Genomic DNA, 17,812 nt, shown 5'->3' with positions numbered 1-17,812 from the left:
GCTAATTGGTTCTTTTGTCAAATAGCTCGTTGTCATGCTAATTCTGATATTTTAGCAAAAAATGATGTTGGCGTTAACCAAAAGTTAAACGTAAACCATTCCTCACCTGCTAACGAGAAGCCTCGGAAGTTGAGTTAAATGTTGCTGAAGTTTCATAATTTTTCAGAAAGCAGTAAATCAGCAGATTAGACCTTATGTTTGCTTATTTTCAAATGTTATGTGCAGTGAAATTAATGTATTATAGCCCTGACTGTATCTTAATTATACCATGCGACCTTAAAGTCAACATGAATTAACTGAGCCTATTTATTTATGAATGCATGTTCCTGAACTGTGTGTGAATGATTTATGGACTCATAAATAGTCTTTATTCAAAATCAAATAACTTGTACTTACTGCACTTGTTGCACAACTACTGTTCTGTTGACATCACAGACATTGTAGGCTCTAATATATACATACACACACACACACACACACACAGACACACACATTAGGATTTTTTTTTTTTACTGATACCGATTTTAACAAATCAATAGCGATATTTTCACTTCCTTTCTTATTTGAAATTTTAGCATCAAAAAAGATAGTATTTTGATCATGTTTTAAATCAGAAAAGCATTAAATTATACTAGCAGTTTTTTTGCTGCATCATCAAATAATTTGTTATGAACATGGATTGGATCCATTTACTGTAACATTCAGCAGACCTACATAAATACAACTGAACAAAGATGCATATTAAATAAACAGTGCTTTTTAGGTAGGTTTAACAGTTTCCAGATATAGCAATAAAGTAAAAAAATGTAAAACAACACTTCACTGTATAAATTAAATGCATTTCAATCCTTCTTTATTGTACCAGACTTTATTATGATTAATCTTCCAATTTTTCTTTTGTAAGTTTAAATAAGTATGAGATCTCCTAGGCGAGACTCTTATTTTGAAGGGTTTTCTAGTCTACGGAGCTATGTATGTAATGAAAGCATACAGTTCTTCGGATTTAAAGTTTGTCAGTACCTCTTGAAAATGCATGAGATCTGTATTAGTTTACTGTTAGTTGTAATAAGTGTTTTGTGAAATTCGCTGTATGTTGATGATAATGCAGTGGAGAGAGAGAGTTTAATGTTCACTTCTCATGCTGTGTTTAGCTCTTATGGTGATTTTTTTTTTTTTTCTGGAGTGAAGAAGGATGCAATAAACTTAATAAAACATCAGTAAAGTTTTGGTCATCATTCAGATGAGGTCCGCTACACTTATGAAAGTTACAAGTTATTTAGTCAAGAATGGTGTGCTATCTTTTATCTTTTGTTATTTGATTAGCATAAAAGTGCAGACAGCAGCAATAGGATTATGCAACAGACATTATACAGCTCAATATGGAATAGAATGCATTAGTAGAATGAAGTACAATGAATTGCATGTTACTAACATTTATTTGACATTTGATGTTCATTAATGTTCATGTTACTCATGGCTTTCACAAAAACATGATTTTTCCTGTTTTCTGCTTTTGCTTTATTATGTATTGGTTGATTAATACAGCTATAATTTTGTGTTTGTATGGATGTCAGACTGTGGTTTGTATGTCTGTACTAAAAAATTGTGTGTGCAAAAAATTGTGTGTGCACCTGTAATAAGTGAGAGTGCGAATCACAAATACCACTGCTGACAAAAAAAAGACATTTTTTGAGATAACCTCAAATTTGTAACACAGCGTATTTAAATTTAGAGCTTTGATTTTTCTAGCAATTTATGAATTCAGCATGTTTAATAAAATTATGTAATTATGTAACATTTTGCTCATAAATATTTTTCATAAACTAAAACCTCTAACTCTTTTACTTCAGTGATAATCCGACAAGGGTCTTCTTTAAAATCTGACCTTAATGAAACATAAATCTGTACTACCAAGCTTCAAATTTTTATTTGACAATCAACATTTGTGTCCTTCAGGAATTCTTTAAGGGAAATATGAATCATTATGGAAGTAGAATGAATTGCATGTTACTAACATTTATTTGACATTAATGTTCATGTTACAATTAGCCTAAGCCCCAGTAATATCCATGTTATTGGTATTGTTTTTGATATATCAAGAGACTTAATTAAAATTATTACAGTTGTGACACTTCTATGTTTATGAAAACAACACTCCTGATAACATTATTACATTTTTTTTTTGTTTTTTTTTTCTGACAACCATTTAAATACATGTTTTCAAAATCTAGGATTATCAGACATTTCCACTCTATTGATGTTCCTACCTGATTGAACTTGGTCAACCTAGTGGACACTTTGACTGTGCTAGGATGGATTTTAAGTTGCCTCAAGTGCTGTAACTAGAGCTAGATTTTCCAAATCAGGTGATTGACTCTCTATCTAGGGGTGTGTTGTCCTCAACCGGGTGTCACATTACCCAAGGCCACCTCCACATGAGGGCCTTCTAACAAGTCAGAGCTGACTTTCACTAACCAATTCAGAAAGTGTTACTGAGACCTGTTACAAAGGCTGTAATTTGACCAGTTAGCCCTGTGGCTATCACACTGCCATTTGGTCAGGAAACAAAGGTGACCTGCTGTCATGTTAATCGAACCATACAAGCTTGTGGGATTGCAGGGATGACATGAACGAAAGAAATGACCCCTCACGATATTGCATTAGCAGCTCTTCATCTACAAGCTGTTTGAGTGTTATTGCGTCGTTTGTCAGCGTTTGGAAGTGTCTGAACTTCCAGAGTCATGCCAAGCTGTCTTGATCCTGCATCAGACTCGTGGACCGCTCATCTGTCAGTCTGAAAGGCATAAAGTGAGCTCTTGCACTAGAACAGGCAGGATTTAGTGGAGGGTAGAACGAGTTTGGCCGGGTATCAGTCAGTCAAAGTTGCATGTTTGGCCTGCTGTGTTTCTGTCTATTTTCGGTGGCTCTGACTCACAGTATCCCATGGTTACCAAACACACAAGAGGCCAATGAGGGTTTTGGCTGGCCAATTACCATGGCGGTGATGGAGGGGTAAAGAATGAAGAGAACAACAGGAGATAGCAAAAAAATGAAAGGGGAAAAAAAGGGTATCAAGGGCACTGTGAGAATGCCAAACCTATCTTATTATCATGCAAGGGATTCTGTAATCTCAGCTGCCTCCTCCCTGTCTGTTTATCTGTTCAGAGACTGACTCGTCTCCTGCAGTTCTGGGCTTTGAGTGCAATGCTGTCCGCCAGGATTTGATGCCTACTGCGCCAGACTGCCCAGTGGTCCTGCCAGAACTGCTGCTCTGTTTACAACAGATAGGAAGTGCTCATTAGAGGGCTCATAAGTCATTTATGACCGCAGAGATTTTTATTATTTGGTGAGGGACTCACCGTCAACACATTGACACAATATGCTGTGGTGTATTTACACCAAGCAGTGGCGTATTTGTAATGTAAAACTGCTGCCCACTGTCTCTTATGATTGCAATTCATTTGAATTGTATGTTTGACACTTGTTATTTAAAAGGGAACTCTGTTTACATGTCTCATTCATGTCATACAAATTACAAATAACAAGATATTCTGGTAAAAGGAATGGAATATGACAGGCAAACAATAAAGATGACAGTTCCGTGTTTTAAGAAAGCTCTTTCCTGTCGCTCTCTTAGACAGATATTGAGTTTCTCAGTGAGTTTGTAGAGAAGCTTTGACATCCTCAGTACCAAGGTTACGCCAAATCCCTCAGATATTGTTTTGGAGACTGGTGGGGGGGATACAATGCCATTTAGGCAAATTAAAGGGTGGCCTGAAGACATGGCATTCAATAGCGGAGACTGTATCCTGTTGGCCAGGGGAGACCGCAAATTCCTCATAGGATTACAGGATTTGGAATCTGAAAGGTGATGCACTTTCTCACAGATGGGGGAAATAAAAAGGACAAGGCTGGCAGAGGAGCGATCCCTCATTAATGTCTGCTTCCCTTTAATTAAAAACTACTGATTGAATGATATTGGAGAGGATTAGGCTGAGGGGTGACTCCTGAAACATGCACGCATGCGAGTCTTCCCAAAGCATGCGGGCATATCTTAAGTGAGGGCTGTGCATGGAAGATAAAAATATTGCCTGCCTGGCTCTTTCAAGAGCTGGTGAGAAGTTAAGTGATGCATTCCTCTTGGCTGATTAGAGGAGGAACAAAAAAGTGCTTCCAAATAGTGTGCAAGTCACCATTATAAGGTTTGCCAATGGACTGAATGATTGTCTGTGGTCAGTGAACCTGTCAAAGGTTGCCCCTGTGGTTCTCAAGTTGGTTATAAGAGCAATAAATTAAAAAGAGAAAACTAAAGTTCTCCTCCTGCCAGAACATCTTTGTTGTTGTTGTTGTTGTTGTTGTTTTGCATTTTTGCATTATTCATAAAATAGTGGAGAACTAGGGGGGAAAATTAGGGGTGATGAGAAAGAACCAGGATTGGAAAATGCCAGGTCTGCGCTCCTATTGCCAGGCTCGGTAGGTTAGAGCACATGCACTAGGTAACATGTATTAGCACATCAGAACACCTTAGAAACCGCTTACCGTTGTGCTGAAAACAACCCACAACACCCATGCACCGTAGTGGCAAGTTTTACAATAAGAAGTGCTTCATTTTTTCTTCAAAATGTAAAAAAAAATCTAGTTGGTTTTGATTGCAAGATCTTTAAACATTAAGTCATTAGTTTAATCAAACCTAAAGTTCAAAAATTTGACATCAAGCTAGAGATGCAGTTAAGTCTTCTCTGTGGTATATAATTGAGCTCGGTTCTTCTCACTTTTACTGTTATTTATTTTTTTTGAGAACGATCTGTCATCAGTCCAGGATGTCATCTTTCAAGGGCACTCACAGAAACTTTTCTAAACTATTTTCCCACATTTGTCTTTCCATGCATTTCTTTGGTTTATGTAAGAAATCCTTTCATTCGCTATGCTCTGACCCAAACAAACCAGACTCCAGGAGACTAAATTATATTCTACTGATGTAATCAAATGTGTGAGTGCCAAAGGAACAACTTATTTCTACAGCTTTCTTTAAAGCTCTTTAATCTTTAAACATTTAAATACTCTTTTTTTATTTTGTAACATTAATAGGTACAGTAGTATTTTCTAAAGGTACATTTTGAATTTGGTCTTTTTGGTCTCTTCCTGTTGTGAGTCTGTTGAAAACACTGGGACCCCAGATGTAAACTAATCTGAAACCACAGCATAGACTGTCTTAGCCTCAGCTGCAGAGCTCTGAAATGGAAGTTGACCTGCTGAAAAACAAAACTGTGGTTAAACATCATTACCGCCTGTAGCTGTTGGCTTTGAAAACAGGATGGCTTTACAGAACATATCCTAGTATCAAGTGCTGATCTTGCAATACGTTATTTCTAACAGAACAAACCACAAGTCTCAAACCAAAAGTCTTGCACAATGGTGCACAGTATTATATGCTTTCAGTAGGTGTGGCCCACAAGCTGAGAATTTGGCAGCCAAACAGTAGTTTGTTATCAGTAACAACATGTAGGTTCCTAGTTATAGTTTTTATTTGGAGTGTGAATGTTTCTCTGTCAAGTTACCTAGTGTAAGAATATGATGAGCATGTGTAGGTTTACTCTTAAAATGTTTCTTAGTATATGAGCTGGACATAATCTTAGTTAATTTTTTTAAATTCTTTGTTTTGTCTTTAATTTTCAGACCTACGAGAGGCCTTATAAACGAATGGATAAAACTGACAACGTGATGATGGATAACATGAAACCAAAGCATGAGTCTAAAAGCAGTAACATTTGCCACCTTGACTGGACAAAGCTGTTGGATACTGATGAAAATGCAGTGTCCCAAGAACAGGATGGGACAGAACCAGAATCAAAAAGAGAATCAGCGTGCACCAACAAGAGCCCTTTGTCAGAACCCAACACCCCATTCTCAAAATCGCAAGTTAAAAAGGTCACAGACAGTTCATCTGGAAGTCTCTTTGTTTCTGCCATGTCTTCCCCAAGCACTGACTCACTAGCATTATCTCCAGTTGATGCAGTAATGAGTCCCCCAGCTGACTCAAGTATGTTCTCTTTTAGTAAAGACAGAGGTTTGCAGGAAGTCACTGAGCAAGTTTTTGGGAACATAAAACGTAAATATGGAAGAAAAGACCAAATGAAGGCTTCGACCACGCATAATTTAGGCCTTCAGTGGGACAAAAAGATGGACAGAAATACTGAAAACCAAGATAATGCTAAGGAGAAACAACCATACAACACTGATAAAAGTGAATTTGAAACCGTGGAGTCTGAAAAGTCAAGCAGTAAGCCGGATGTTGATAATAAGACAACATCAAGTTGTGGCACTCATCATGCAGGTGAATCTAAGAGTAAAAAGCGAAGAAACAGAAAAGTAGGTGACGATAACAACTTATCTGATGCACAAACCACACAGCAAGCTGAGAAGATTGATAAAACACACCAAGGTAGCACAAAACCTAAAATGACAAAGAAAATAGAATTCAGTGCACCAAAACAATTTGGTGTAAAGTTACAGGAGATTGAGGAAGACCGTGCTGAGAAAGTGACTGATGATGTCGAGATGTTTCAGAATAGACCAAGGAAAACACCAGCTGGGAGACAAAGATCAGTGATTGATGCCGACAAGCAAACAGAGGGCAGGCAATCAAAGGTCAAGGACAGGTGGTCTTATTTAAAATCCCAGAACTCCTCTCTTCATAAAGACTTGAATCAGTCTCTGTCCATCGAAGAGCCACCCTCTGCCTTCCCTATTACCCCATCCAGCCCACTCTACACAAACACAAACAGTTTGACAGTCATTACTCCAGTGAAGAAGAAACGTGGCCGGCCCAAAAAACAGCCGTTACTTACTGTGGAGACGATTCACGAGGGAACTGCAACAAGCCCTGTTAGCCCTATAGCCCAAGATTCATCCAGCACTTTAAAAAGGAGAAAGAAGCATAACTTGTCGAAATTGGTGCAGTTGGCCTTCAACAAATCCCCTCCGGCACAGCAATTAAAACTCAAGAAATCAGGTCAAGAAGGTGTCCTTAAAAAGAGGGCACCTAAGAAAATGAAACTGGTCAAGATGCAAAACATTTTGAATGAACTTTTGACAACTTCTAGTCCTGGCAATCTTGCCTTGAAGTCCAGTGTTCCAGTTTCAAATGCCATGTCGACTGTGGCATCGACAATCGAGGCCCGTTTTGGCAAGCAAATCAATGTCAGCAAGCGTGGGACTATTTACATAGGCAAAAAGCGGGGAAGAAAGCCCAGAATTAATCTTCATACCCAGCAAAATGAGCACAAAGCCAGTGATAAGCACTCGTTGCCTATTTCTAGTCCATTTGAGAACCCACTAGTGCCTTCTAATATATCATCCACAACCGGAATGCCTTCTCCCAGGGTCATGCATTCCCTTTCTTCTCCCTCTGCAGCAGGTGGGACGTCTCACCCTGCCACCATGGATACCAGCCAGCATGACCTGAAGACAATGCCAAATCTACAGCCTATCAGTGCATTGCCCACAAAAACGTATAAGGGCTTGCTTAGTAGTAACTGGAAGCTGTCTCCCCCAAGACTAATGGCCAACTCACCATCCCACCTGTCCGAAGTGGCTTCCGTCAAAGAAGTCACCCTATCTCCAGTTAGCGAGTCCCACAGTGAAGAGACAATCCCTAGCGATAGTGGAATTGGCACCGACAACAACAGCACATCAGACCAGACCGAGAAAGGCCCGGCATGCCGCCGAAGATACTCATTTGATCTTTGCAGTTTTGATGCCACTGAGACCGCTGTTTTAGAGGCAAAAAGCAAAGCAGTGAGGGGGCACTTCCAGAAGCATATGACTGGAGTCGCTGTGGAAAACTTCTTTGCTCAAGAGAGCCTGAAGAAGCAGAAACATCGGAGGAAACGCAAGGTGCTCCAGAGCCAGGATGACCTGCAGTTTATGGCTGACCTAGAGGAGCTGGTTAGCAAATTCCAGTTGTTCCGAATCTCCCACCGCAGCTACAAGTTCTACCATGAGAATTCCTATCCCAGCATCTTCCGTCTTAACTTTGACCAATACTATCCTATGCCATACTATCCCTACGACCCTGTGCACTATATTCGCAGGAGCTCTGATAAGTCAAAGAGGAGGCGTGGTCGGCCAGCCAAGTCAAACGAGCCAATATCAAAGATGCCTTTCATTCAAGGGTTTGGCTGCCCAGTGCCTGGTGGCAATTACTATGCACCCTACGCGATGCCTTACACATCCATGCCTCTTGCCACAAGTATGGTAAACATGGGCTATTATGGTCAGTACCCTTCACCCTTGTACTTATCTCATGCACTTGGACCTTCTGGCTCTCCACTCATGAGGCCATCAGTCCCTCCACCAAAGTTCCACCCTGGTACGTCCTCTAGTCTCGCTGCTCCTAGCAGACATAGAGCGAAGAATATGCCACATGAGATGCCTTCATCTAGAATGAGTGACTCCCATCACCCTTCAAGCAGCTGTTTGGGAAGTGTCTGTCTCCACAAACGCAAGCACAAGCACAAGTACAAACATAAAGAGGATCAGTACATCCCACAGAGGGAGGACCTCGGAGGGCTCTTCAGTGGAACCCAGAGTCCTGCCTTCCTCAACCTCTTGAATGAGAGACTTGAGAAGAACTCTCTGTCCAAACTGAAGGACAAGCAAAGAGGCAAGCAAGTCACAGATGCTTTGCCAGAAACTTCACGGAACTACTTTGAAGTAGACACGCTTTCATCATTGTCCTTATCTGACTCTCAGCTTTGTAAACGCACTCAAGGACAGACACTGAACAACTTCCTGAACATCTGCACTAGACAACCACACGAGCGCCTGCGAGCCAGCCAGGAGCAGTCGCTGGACTCATTCAAGGGGCAGCACTTAGGGGATGATGAGTCTAGCATTCACATCAGGAGGCATAGCTCGGAGGACTTTTCAGCATTCAGAGAAGGAAGCATGGTGCCTTTCCAAGGAGGCAGAGAAGAGAGGGCCGAGCAGATGTACCAGTGCTCCAACACAGCTGTATCAGGTAAAAATATACATGTCTCCATATAATGCATTCAGACTAATGCAAGATCCACACAAGATATTGATTAACTTATATTTAAACTCATAAATTAACATTATTTTGGTTTACTAAGCAGTGATTAGTTGGATACAAATTAAATTATGTTCTGCTATTAAATACAAAATGTAGAGAAACAAATGTGCTTTCTGAACACTTTGTATTCTGTTCTCAGTACATCTGGCAAGCAAAGTGTAATGCATGGATGGAGACAACTATAATTCACAAATTTCTCTTTCCTCCCTTTTCGCCCCTGCCTGCCAATGTTTTTTTCTTTGAGATATATTATTCACACGTTTTGATTTATATTCCACAGACATGCAATAAAAAACCTTGCCTCTTGTTAAAAGAGCTGGAGAGAAGCCAGAGGTTTAATGAATCCAGTCTACTCCACTGAAGGGGAATTGCAAGCCCTAGGCACAGTTAGATTACATTTTCACTCCCCTAGGGGAACTATGAGGATGACTCACAATTCTGCCTTCTACCACCCACCTCCATGAATTAACTCAATGCTTCAAAGAGCTAGTTTGTTGTACTTAAACAGAGAAATATGACATATATCCCACCTAAGAGTACATCTGTGTTGATTTCAAAGAACGGATTAAGATAAGCATGTTTTGACAGAATTGCTTTTTTATAGCAGACACATTTTTTGCCAGTGGCATTACAGCAAAATTGGTTTTTTATATGCTCAAATTTGCATTTAAGGTCACATCTCATTTACAATTAATTAGTTCTATTTGTTACGGATTCATGGCATGACGACAGCACCTTTTTTATAATAAGGTTATTAATCATTGTGATGGGTGTGTCTAGTTTGGAGCAGATGTTTTTTCATAAAAGCATCATATCTTGTTGCCTAACTTTACTATGTCCCAATCAAAGATAGATGGATGGATGTACAGACAGACAGTGTATAGAACACATGTGTGTGTAATATATTACTTGATACATTTAATTTTAACAATTAATTATGTGTGGGTTCTCATAAGTACATTTCACAAAGAACAAAGTGATGTAAAATGCTAAATAAATGTCTTTATTAGAAATATCACCATTTGACAGGCTCTTGAAAGTAATTCATCATACATCAGCGAGCACATATGGTATGGATTGAAATTCTGATGGGGCTCTCAATGTACAGATTGACTCTCTAAACCTTCAAGTAAGGCAGGCTTTAATGTAAAACGTAATGCCACTCATTTGCTAGCACAGGAATTACACGAAGTATTTGCCTTTGATCGTACTGGTATAGCGTTTCATCTTTCTTTACACTGCATACAAGTTGTGCTCTTACTTAAACTCCAGCAAGCGAGAAAACCACTATTAAAACTATTACTAATGCCATTTTTTAATCAGGTCTGCACCCACATTTGCTTAACAAGGATTTAGTGTATTAAATGAGCAGCTTGTTTAACAGTCGATTGGAGAATTTGCAGGAACAAAAAAATGTGATCTTATACCACTGTATTTATTTTTTGTAAATCGCTTACCTTTGAACTGTGGAATTCGGTTGCCATGGCAACAGGAAGTAGGCCTCCACTACTGTGTAGAGCGGAGCTGTGGGGACAGCGGCAAGGCAAGTCCATAAATTGCTGCCTTGCTGCTATGAACACATTGTGCACAGGATGCAGGTAGAGGTTTCAGGGAATAAATGAATTGTGACACTCCCTTTGAAAATGAATGTCTCTGTCCAATGATTTGTTGGCACTTGGGAAGTCTCTGCAAGTTTCCCAGTGATAAACTGAGGCCAGAGAGGGAAGGGCTCATGTTTAGTCAGGCACTCATTTTACTTTATTGAAACCAAATGGGCTGGAGGAGCCCATGCACAGCTGGCTATAGTGACCCATGCACTTTTTTAGCTTGCATCCAAAATAGCCTTTTAATGATATTAATTGTTAAAATTGATCAATATAGAAATGCATTGTTTAGGAAGTGTGGTTGCTGATTGATTTAATGCGCTTAAATGCTAAATGAGTGATTTTAAGGATGGATTCTTAATTATTATGGAGCATATCCTGTTTTTGGGTTTGCACAGGTGCACTCTTAAGACCTGGAAATTCATAGAACGCCGCTGATCTCAAGCATCTTCCACAATTACAGCTCTTGTTTGTTTTCATGGAAACCTTCCAGATGGAGTGGCAATCAACAAGAAAAGAGAAAAAGAGACCTCTCCGGAGATATGAAAAGAGTGCAGGAGAGATCTTAGATGTGGAACACACATTTTAGGCAGCTTTAGGCTGTCTGAACTCATTTCAAACAAGGCTGCCAGAAACCCAGCATTTCCTCTGGTCTGGGCTTCCTTCCAAAGCTCCAACGTGAAGTGTAGAGGCAGTAAATTAATCACGAATGTATTTGAGGCCTCATAGTTTATTACTCACATTTACAGACGCATCTATTCATTGTGAATGTGAACGCTGACTATATTTACTAATAGACTGATAAGTGGGAGGTTCCTGATATTTCCTTATTATGTGCATGGATGCAGTTATCCACATGTCAAGTGTTAAGTGAGCTGTTGCTTCACAATCTTCTCCCCTTATGGGGCATATTTCATGTATTCACTTATTAATGCCTCCCTCTGTAAGACTGACAGCCCATAATGATAAACTGCATGACTCAACAAGCTTGGCTGTATCAATTGCTATCAGATCTGTATATACAAGAATATTTATACGTCAGCTAATACAAATTATAGTGTTGACACATTGGATTGTCACATCATTAAGCACAGAAGAAAGTTTGTCTCTCTCAGTCTGGCTGCTTACGTCATGACTCACTCTGGGGTCTTGAGTTTACTTTAGAAATATCACCGCTTCAGCTAGTGAGATGATGTGCGAATCAATTATATTCTGACAAACGACTTGCCAAATGTTTACCAGACTGGCTTAGCACATTTTTCACAATCAGTGTCTCATTGTAGCTAGAGATGGGAACCATAAATAATTTCATTATTTCAGTTCTGATTCCATTAATGATTCTTTTAGTACTTTTAGGGACTAAATATTTGGAACAAAGAAATGCAATTTTGTTGCCAAATGATGAGATAATTGTAATAATTAAAAATAATTAAAGTTCTCGCAAAAGGATTTTAATGGCTTATTAAATATCTTTTTAAAAGACAGGAGGTATTAATGAAGTCCAATAACTGTCCTTAACTATATATTGAAGAATACTACACTAAAATGTGGTAACATATTTCATTCATTCATTAATAAAAAATAAAAATCAGTGCTGACAAAAACATACAAAATTATGTACTTTTAACAAAACACTGTCAAATGAACAACCAATCAAATTTCAGAGTAAAATCTAACAGGTAGTTCATTTTTTTGTAATTTGTTTATTTATTTATTTATTTTTAAGCTCTATGTGTATGATTCTTTAAATAGTCATTCATTAGAGCCATTTATTTGTGAGTGGCGAATGTGCTGTATATTTTATGCGGTATTAGCAATGTTGCTGTGTGATTGAATAAGAAGTGCAGGAAACTTGCATATTTTATTTTGTTGTTCCAGAAGTGAAAACCGTTAATGAAACCAAACTTTCAGTCATTCAGTTCTAATATGTGACCCTGGACCACAAAACCAGTCTTAAGTCACTGGGGTATATTTGTAGCAAAAGCCAACACTTTAAAAAACGTAAAACTTATTTTTTGATTAGTAGTATGCATTGCTAAGAACTTAATTTAGACAACTTTAAAGGCAATTTTCGCAATATTTAGATTTTTTTTTTTTTTTTTTTTTTTGCACCCTCAGATTCCAGATTTTCAAACAGTTGTATCTCTGCCAGATGTTGTCAAATCCTAACAAACCATACATCAATGGATAGCTTATTTATTCCGCTTTCAGATGATGTATAAATCTCAATTTCGGTTTTGTGGTCCATGGTCACATATGGTTTTTCAAAACAGAACTGGTTCCAAATAAGCGTTAGCTTGTCTTTCTCATTTATTTCTTTTGTCCTTTCTTCGCCAGATCCCAGTTCCCACAAGAGGAGGCACAAGTGCAAAGAAGTTGAAGAGATCCAGTGTGACGTGCAAAAAATGTGTACCTTCTCCAAGATCCTCACCACCAAGAAGAACCTGGATCATGTCAACAAGATTCTGAAAGTCAAGAGGCTTCAGAGGCAAGCCAAGACAGGGAATAACATGGTGAAGAGACGCAGAGGGAGGCCGAGGAAGCAGCCGCTTTCTCTTGAGGAGGGATTGCTGGGTCAGATGCCAGTTCTAGAAAAGTGTGTGGATCTTCCAGGGAAGAAGAACCTTCACACTGGTCTGGTTCCTGCTCAGCTTGAGTTCTCCAATCACGACTCCATCACAGATGCCATTGAGTCAGTGGTACACATGGCCAGATCCCAAACCAACTGGCACAAAGCTCAGCCGGAGCTCCAAATCGAGCACCCAAACCGCAAAGGAAGAGGGCACAAGAGAGAAGAAGCTACTCTCACCTCACATTAGAGAAGTCATGACAGTGCACTGTGAGTTAGCCTTGTGCTTGGGTCTTTGTATCGTTTTTTCAAATTGTTTTGATCTCAATTCTACTGACACATTTTAATGGGCATTCGCTGAGAACTTGGATCATGGTTGTGGTCTAAAAAAAACTCAGCTTTTGGTTTGTACGATTCTGTCCCACATTTTTTTATTGGTCTCAAGGAGACAAAGTGAACTTTTACTCTCCCAAAGCCCATAACCATGAAGACTTTGAAACTATGGCTGTAGCCATAATGTACCAGCACATGTAAATGAACTTCAATGACAGTACTGTGCACTTTTTTTCTTTCTCTTTTTCGTTTCACTCAAGCACAAAGCACAGGTCTTCTGGCAAAGGTTGATTTCGAACAACAGGTCACCAGTAACTCACTGCTAACACATGCTTACATAGGCTTGCCTGCGCTCAGGTGTGTTTCAGGCATGAACTAATGGCAATACTTTTGGATCAAACTCTTTTGATGGCTATATTTTCACTGTACATAGCAACATATTCTACTAACATTTCAAATTCCAAGTATTTTAGATCTACCTATAATGTCAGCATATTAAATCAAAAACCATATCAAGTTTGACTTTTTTTTCTTTCTGTTTTTAACCAAATAGAAGAAAAAAGCTTGTTCAAATGGAAAAACGAAACCTATTTAGTCATGTAATCTTTACGAAGTGGAATCATTGCAGATCGAAGGCTTGTTGAGACAGAGGACATCAAAACACATGCCAGTAGTTCACAACAGGCTCAATGAAAAATGCTACGGTTGCATTTAAAACCAACAGAGCACTTATTTCTTTCCTCTTTGTTTTTGTAGAACACGTTTGAGTGGGCTTGACAGTTTCATAGTTGTTGTTTTTTTTTTTTTTTGCTTTAAATTCGCATCTGGATGGTATTTTCGTTATTCAAGTCGCCTTCTCCAGAGTCTCTTTGAGAATGCGCCTGCTCTTGTTAACTAAACAATAATAGTATGTCTATATACCTGTCAGTATTACATATCCATATGACCAAAGTTTCAGTGTAGTCGTGTATCATAGAATAGATCGGTTTCAGTTTAGCTGCTTGTGTATATTACTATGAATGGTGTGCTTATTCGTAGTTTTTGAGAAAAAAACAGGGGGAAAAAACCGGAATGTACACTGAAGACTATTTAGGTGAACGTCCTGAACATGGGACATCACAAACTAATCAAATACATGTCCTGTTTTAGACTCGAGTTACAATGATACAACGATTTGGAATCGGGATAGATTTGAATGTGGCCCGAATTTGAATAGCTTTCCATTTTTTTAATGATTTCTTGGTTTTTCCATATATGTGCCTTAGGTTTGTCTATAAATCCATAACGGTCAAGATATCAGTCTAGAATGCCCTGGTTGTATTGTGTTCATCATCTCGGTACACCTTCACCGGTCTCGCTACAGTATAATATAGGCTTCATTTCGACTATATACGTATATGTAAATGCATACAGTTCAGTGAGCAGACAGCACATCTATACACCTGCAGACATTCAAAATCTCTCTCTAACCAAACCCACGCAGGGTTGTTAACATGAATACATGCTTATTTACTATGCATCAGGTTATTGCTGTGAATCCACTGACGCATAACTCTTTGGCATCGACTCTTTTGTAAGCTTTCTGTTAAATGAAGTGGTCTTACTGAAATTTGAAGCCTGAACCGTTCAAATGAATCTGACTATCATTTCTCTTTGCAATTCTAGTCATTGTCTATGGGAGCGAAATCAGCCTCTAAGCTGTGCAGCCTTAATCAGATCTTCAATTCAACAAGTTGTCCCTGTAAATAGTCTACCGTCTGTAGGTTGCTGTATTAGCTGTGTGAATCATGCCTAAGAGTCATGTCAATATGTTGCACTCACAGTTGTCCAAAGTAGGACACATATTGTGGCTGAAACATGCCATGAACCATTCTGTCCTTGTGAAAACCTGCAGTGCGTTAAAGCTAAATAAAAAATAATATATGCCGGCAGCTATTTGCCTCAGCCAGTTGTACTGGACCTTGTGTAGGATGCGTCCATTGCACTGGTTCCACTAAACACCTGCGAACATTGCCAAAAATGTTGACTTTTTATTATTAGTGCTTTAAGCACAGACAGCTATGTTTTAACACAAAATGTACACCGTAGCAGTTTTCTGAAACATGATTATAAAAAGTTAGTCAAACATGGCTTTGGTATCAAGGCCTGGCAGCTCAAATATGCTCGGCTTCTATGGTTTTAAAATGCCAGATATATTTTCTCCACCAGCTGATAAGTGGTGCCTTGTGAAGTTAAGTGTATTTTTTTATGTTTCTGCTTCTAAATGACAATTAGTGTCGAGTCAATATTAGCGAGGTCACCGAGAGAATGTCATCCACGTATTTTAGTTTGTATCGCTCTTAATGAAGTTATAATGCAAGTGAAGTGTTAATCAAAAGTCATATTTCTAACGAGGACAGAACAGAAACTCTAAATTCAGACACATGGTGTTATGACAATTTGGATGTCTGTATCTGCATGCTCCATTTGATTGTATGCATACAAATTTTGAAGAAGTCAAGCAGTACTGAATATCCGTTTGAATGAGATCTTATACATCATATGTTTTTTTTTTTTTTGTAATGGATTTTAAATTCATAGATCATTTTGTAAATTGTATGGATATTACAAACAGCAAATAATGGACGTATATAGAAAATAATTAATACTGATATACGCAAACATATGCATTGTACATAGAATGTATGTATACACATTCATGTTTTGTGTAACTGTGCATACAGACATGTTTATAAATACAAGTACTAGCCTGTACATATGTACATACATATAAGCTTGCATGTGTTTGGTCATGTCTGCTGCTCATGATCTTGTAGTTTTATTTTTTTATTTCTTCTTTTTCTTATTGTAAAGCTCATTTTGTGCAGCCATCTCCGGTGGAGCAGTACTAAGCACTTAAAATACAGTTGATCTTGTTCATGTCATTCATTGTGCAAAAAAAATACAAAATAAATAAATGAATTTATCGAGAGCTCACTTCAGTTTCTTTGCCTTTTTTGCATTGTTGTTGACATACTATGTTAGTCATACTCAGCAAATTATTTGTATTTTAAAACATTTTACAAGCCATGTACACTGTGGTTAAGAAATTTGGGGTCAGTAATTATTGATTAATTTTTTTAATCAAGCATTCTGTACCTGTAATTGGTGTCAATGTGCAGTTTAGGAGAAGGAATCCCTGCTCATCAAGCTCTGCACCTCGTATATCCCCTCTCACTGCATGATTACAACACTGCATAGTAGAGATAAACGGATTGGCCCGAATCCCAGCCGTTGGTTGGTGAAGGCAAAGTGAAAAGCATCTAACCCATAGGCCTGTGCCTCTGTAAAATTGCTGTTGCCATGGCAGCTGGGTGAACTGCCCAAATATTCCAGTGCTCCACTTGGCTTGAAGAAAATGTCTCAAGTCAGGCTGGTTAATGGGTACTGTGTCTGCAACGCTGCAGAAGCTCGTCAAATATTATGTGCTGTGCGGAAAATCTGAGACTGTAATTTCTGTTGAAAAGTCATAATTGTGCTTTGAAATGGAAAACAGATGAGAGGGGTCTGGCTATTAGAGGTAATGGGGTGCAGATGATAACGAGGGTTGTTTGTGTGAATCATGTTGGCGTGACTCATCTGTGGCACTACTGCTATGCGTTGCTCACAGCGTAGCCATGTTACACCTAATTATGTGAGTTAGGACTTGACATACATAAAAAGAGAAATAAACAAGCCAAAGTCATTTGCTGTTCCATAACTGTACTTGACTGGATCTGCTTGCTGTTAGCGTCTTGACATCGACCGCTGACGTGTGGTAAAATGTCAGCTACATATATTATATTATATTATATTATATTATCTTTATGTATATGTGTCCAAATATGCAATATATTGTTATTATTATTATTATTATTATTATATTTTATCCATTTTACATTTATCTGAAATGTATTTTAAGTTTATAAATGTATTAAGGAGCCCATTGAAGTACATTTTGTAATATATTAATACATATTATACTATTTTGGCATTCAAGGCTTAAACATATTTTCTTAAGATGTGCAGTTTGCAACATATAATTGTACAACATATATAGCATATATTTTTTTAATTGTATTACCGGTAATTTAATTAACATAGTTTTTTTTTTAAATGGTTATTTATTAGTTTTATTATAATCATTTTATTTTTAATTTTTTTTTATCTTTATTGGTTTATTTAATTATTTGG

At 38.3% G+C, this 17,812-nt stretch overlaps 1 protein-coding gene across 1 annotated transcript in view; it reads left to right on the top strand.

The window, feature by feature from the left end:
* Nucleotides 1–16,576, top strand: part of LOC127998307 (SET-binding protein) — a 63,952-nt gene extending 47,376 nt beyond the window's left edge. The window contains exons 3-4 of the mRNA XM_052592099.1: nt 5,677–9,022; nt 13,036–16,576. Coding sequence (XP_052448059.1) covers nt 5,677–9,022; nt 13,036–13,517 — 3,828 coding nt within the window. The 3' untranslated portion in view covers nt 13,518–16,576. The remainder of the gene's footprint in view (nt 1–5,676; nt 9,023–13,035) is intronic.
* Nucleotides 16,577–17,812: the final 1,236 nt, after the last annotated feature.

This window comes from Carassius gibelio, chromosome A5, assembly GCF_023724105.1.
Source record: "Carassius gibelio isolate Cgi1373 ecotype wild population from Czech Republic chromosome A5, carGib1.2-hapl.c, whole genome shotgun sequence".
In the NCBI taxonomy this organism is placed as follows: Eukaryota; Metazoa; Chordata; class Actinopteri; order Cypriniformes; family Cyprinidae; genus Carassius; species Carassius gibelio.
The sequence above is the reverse complement of the archived record's forward strand: the minus strand, read 5'-3'. Positions and strand labels throughout refer to the sequence as shown.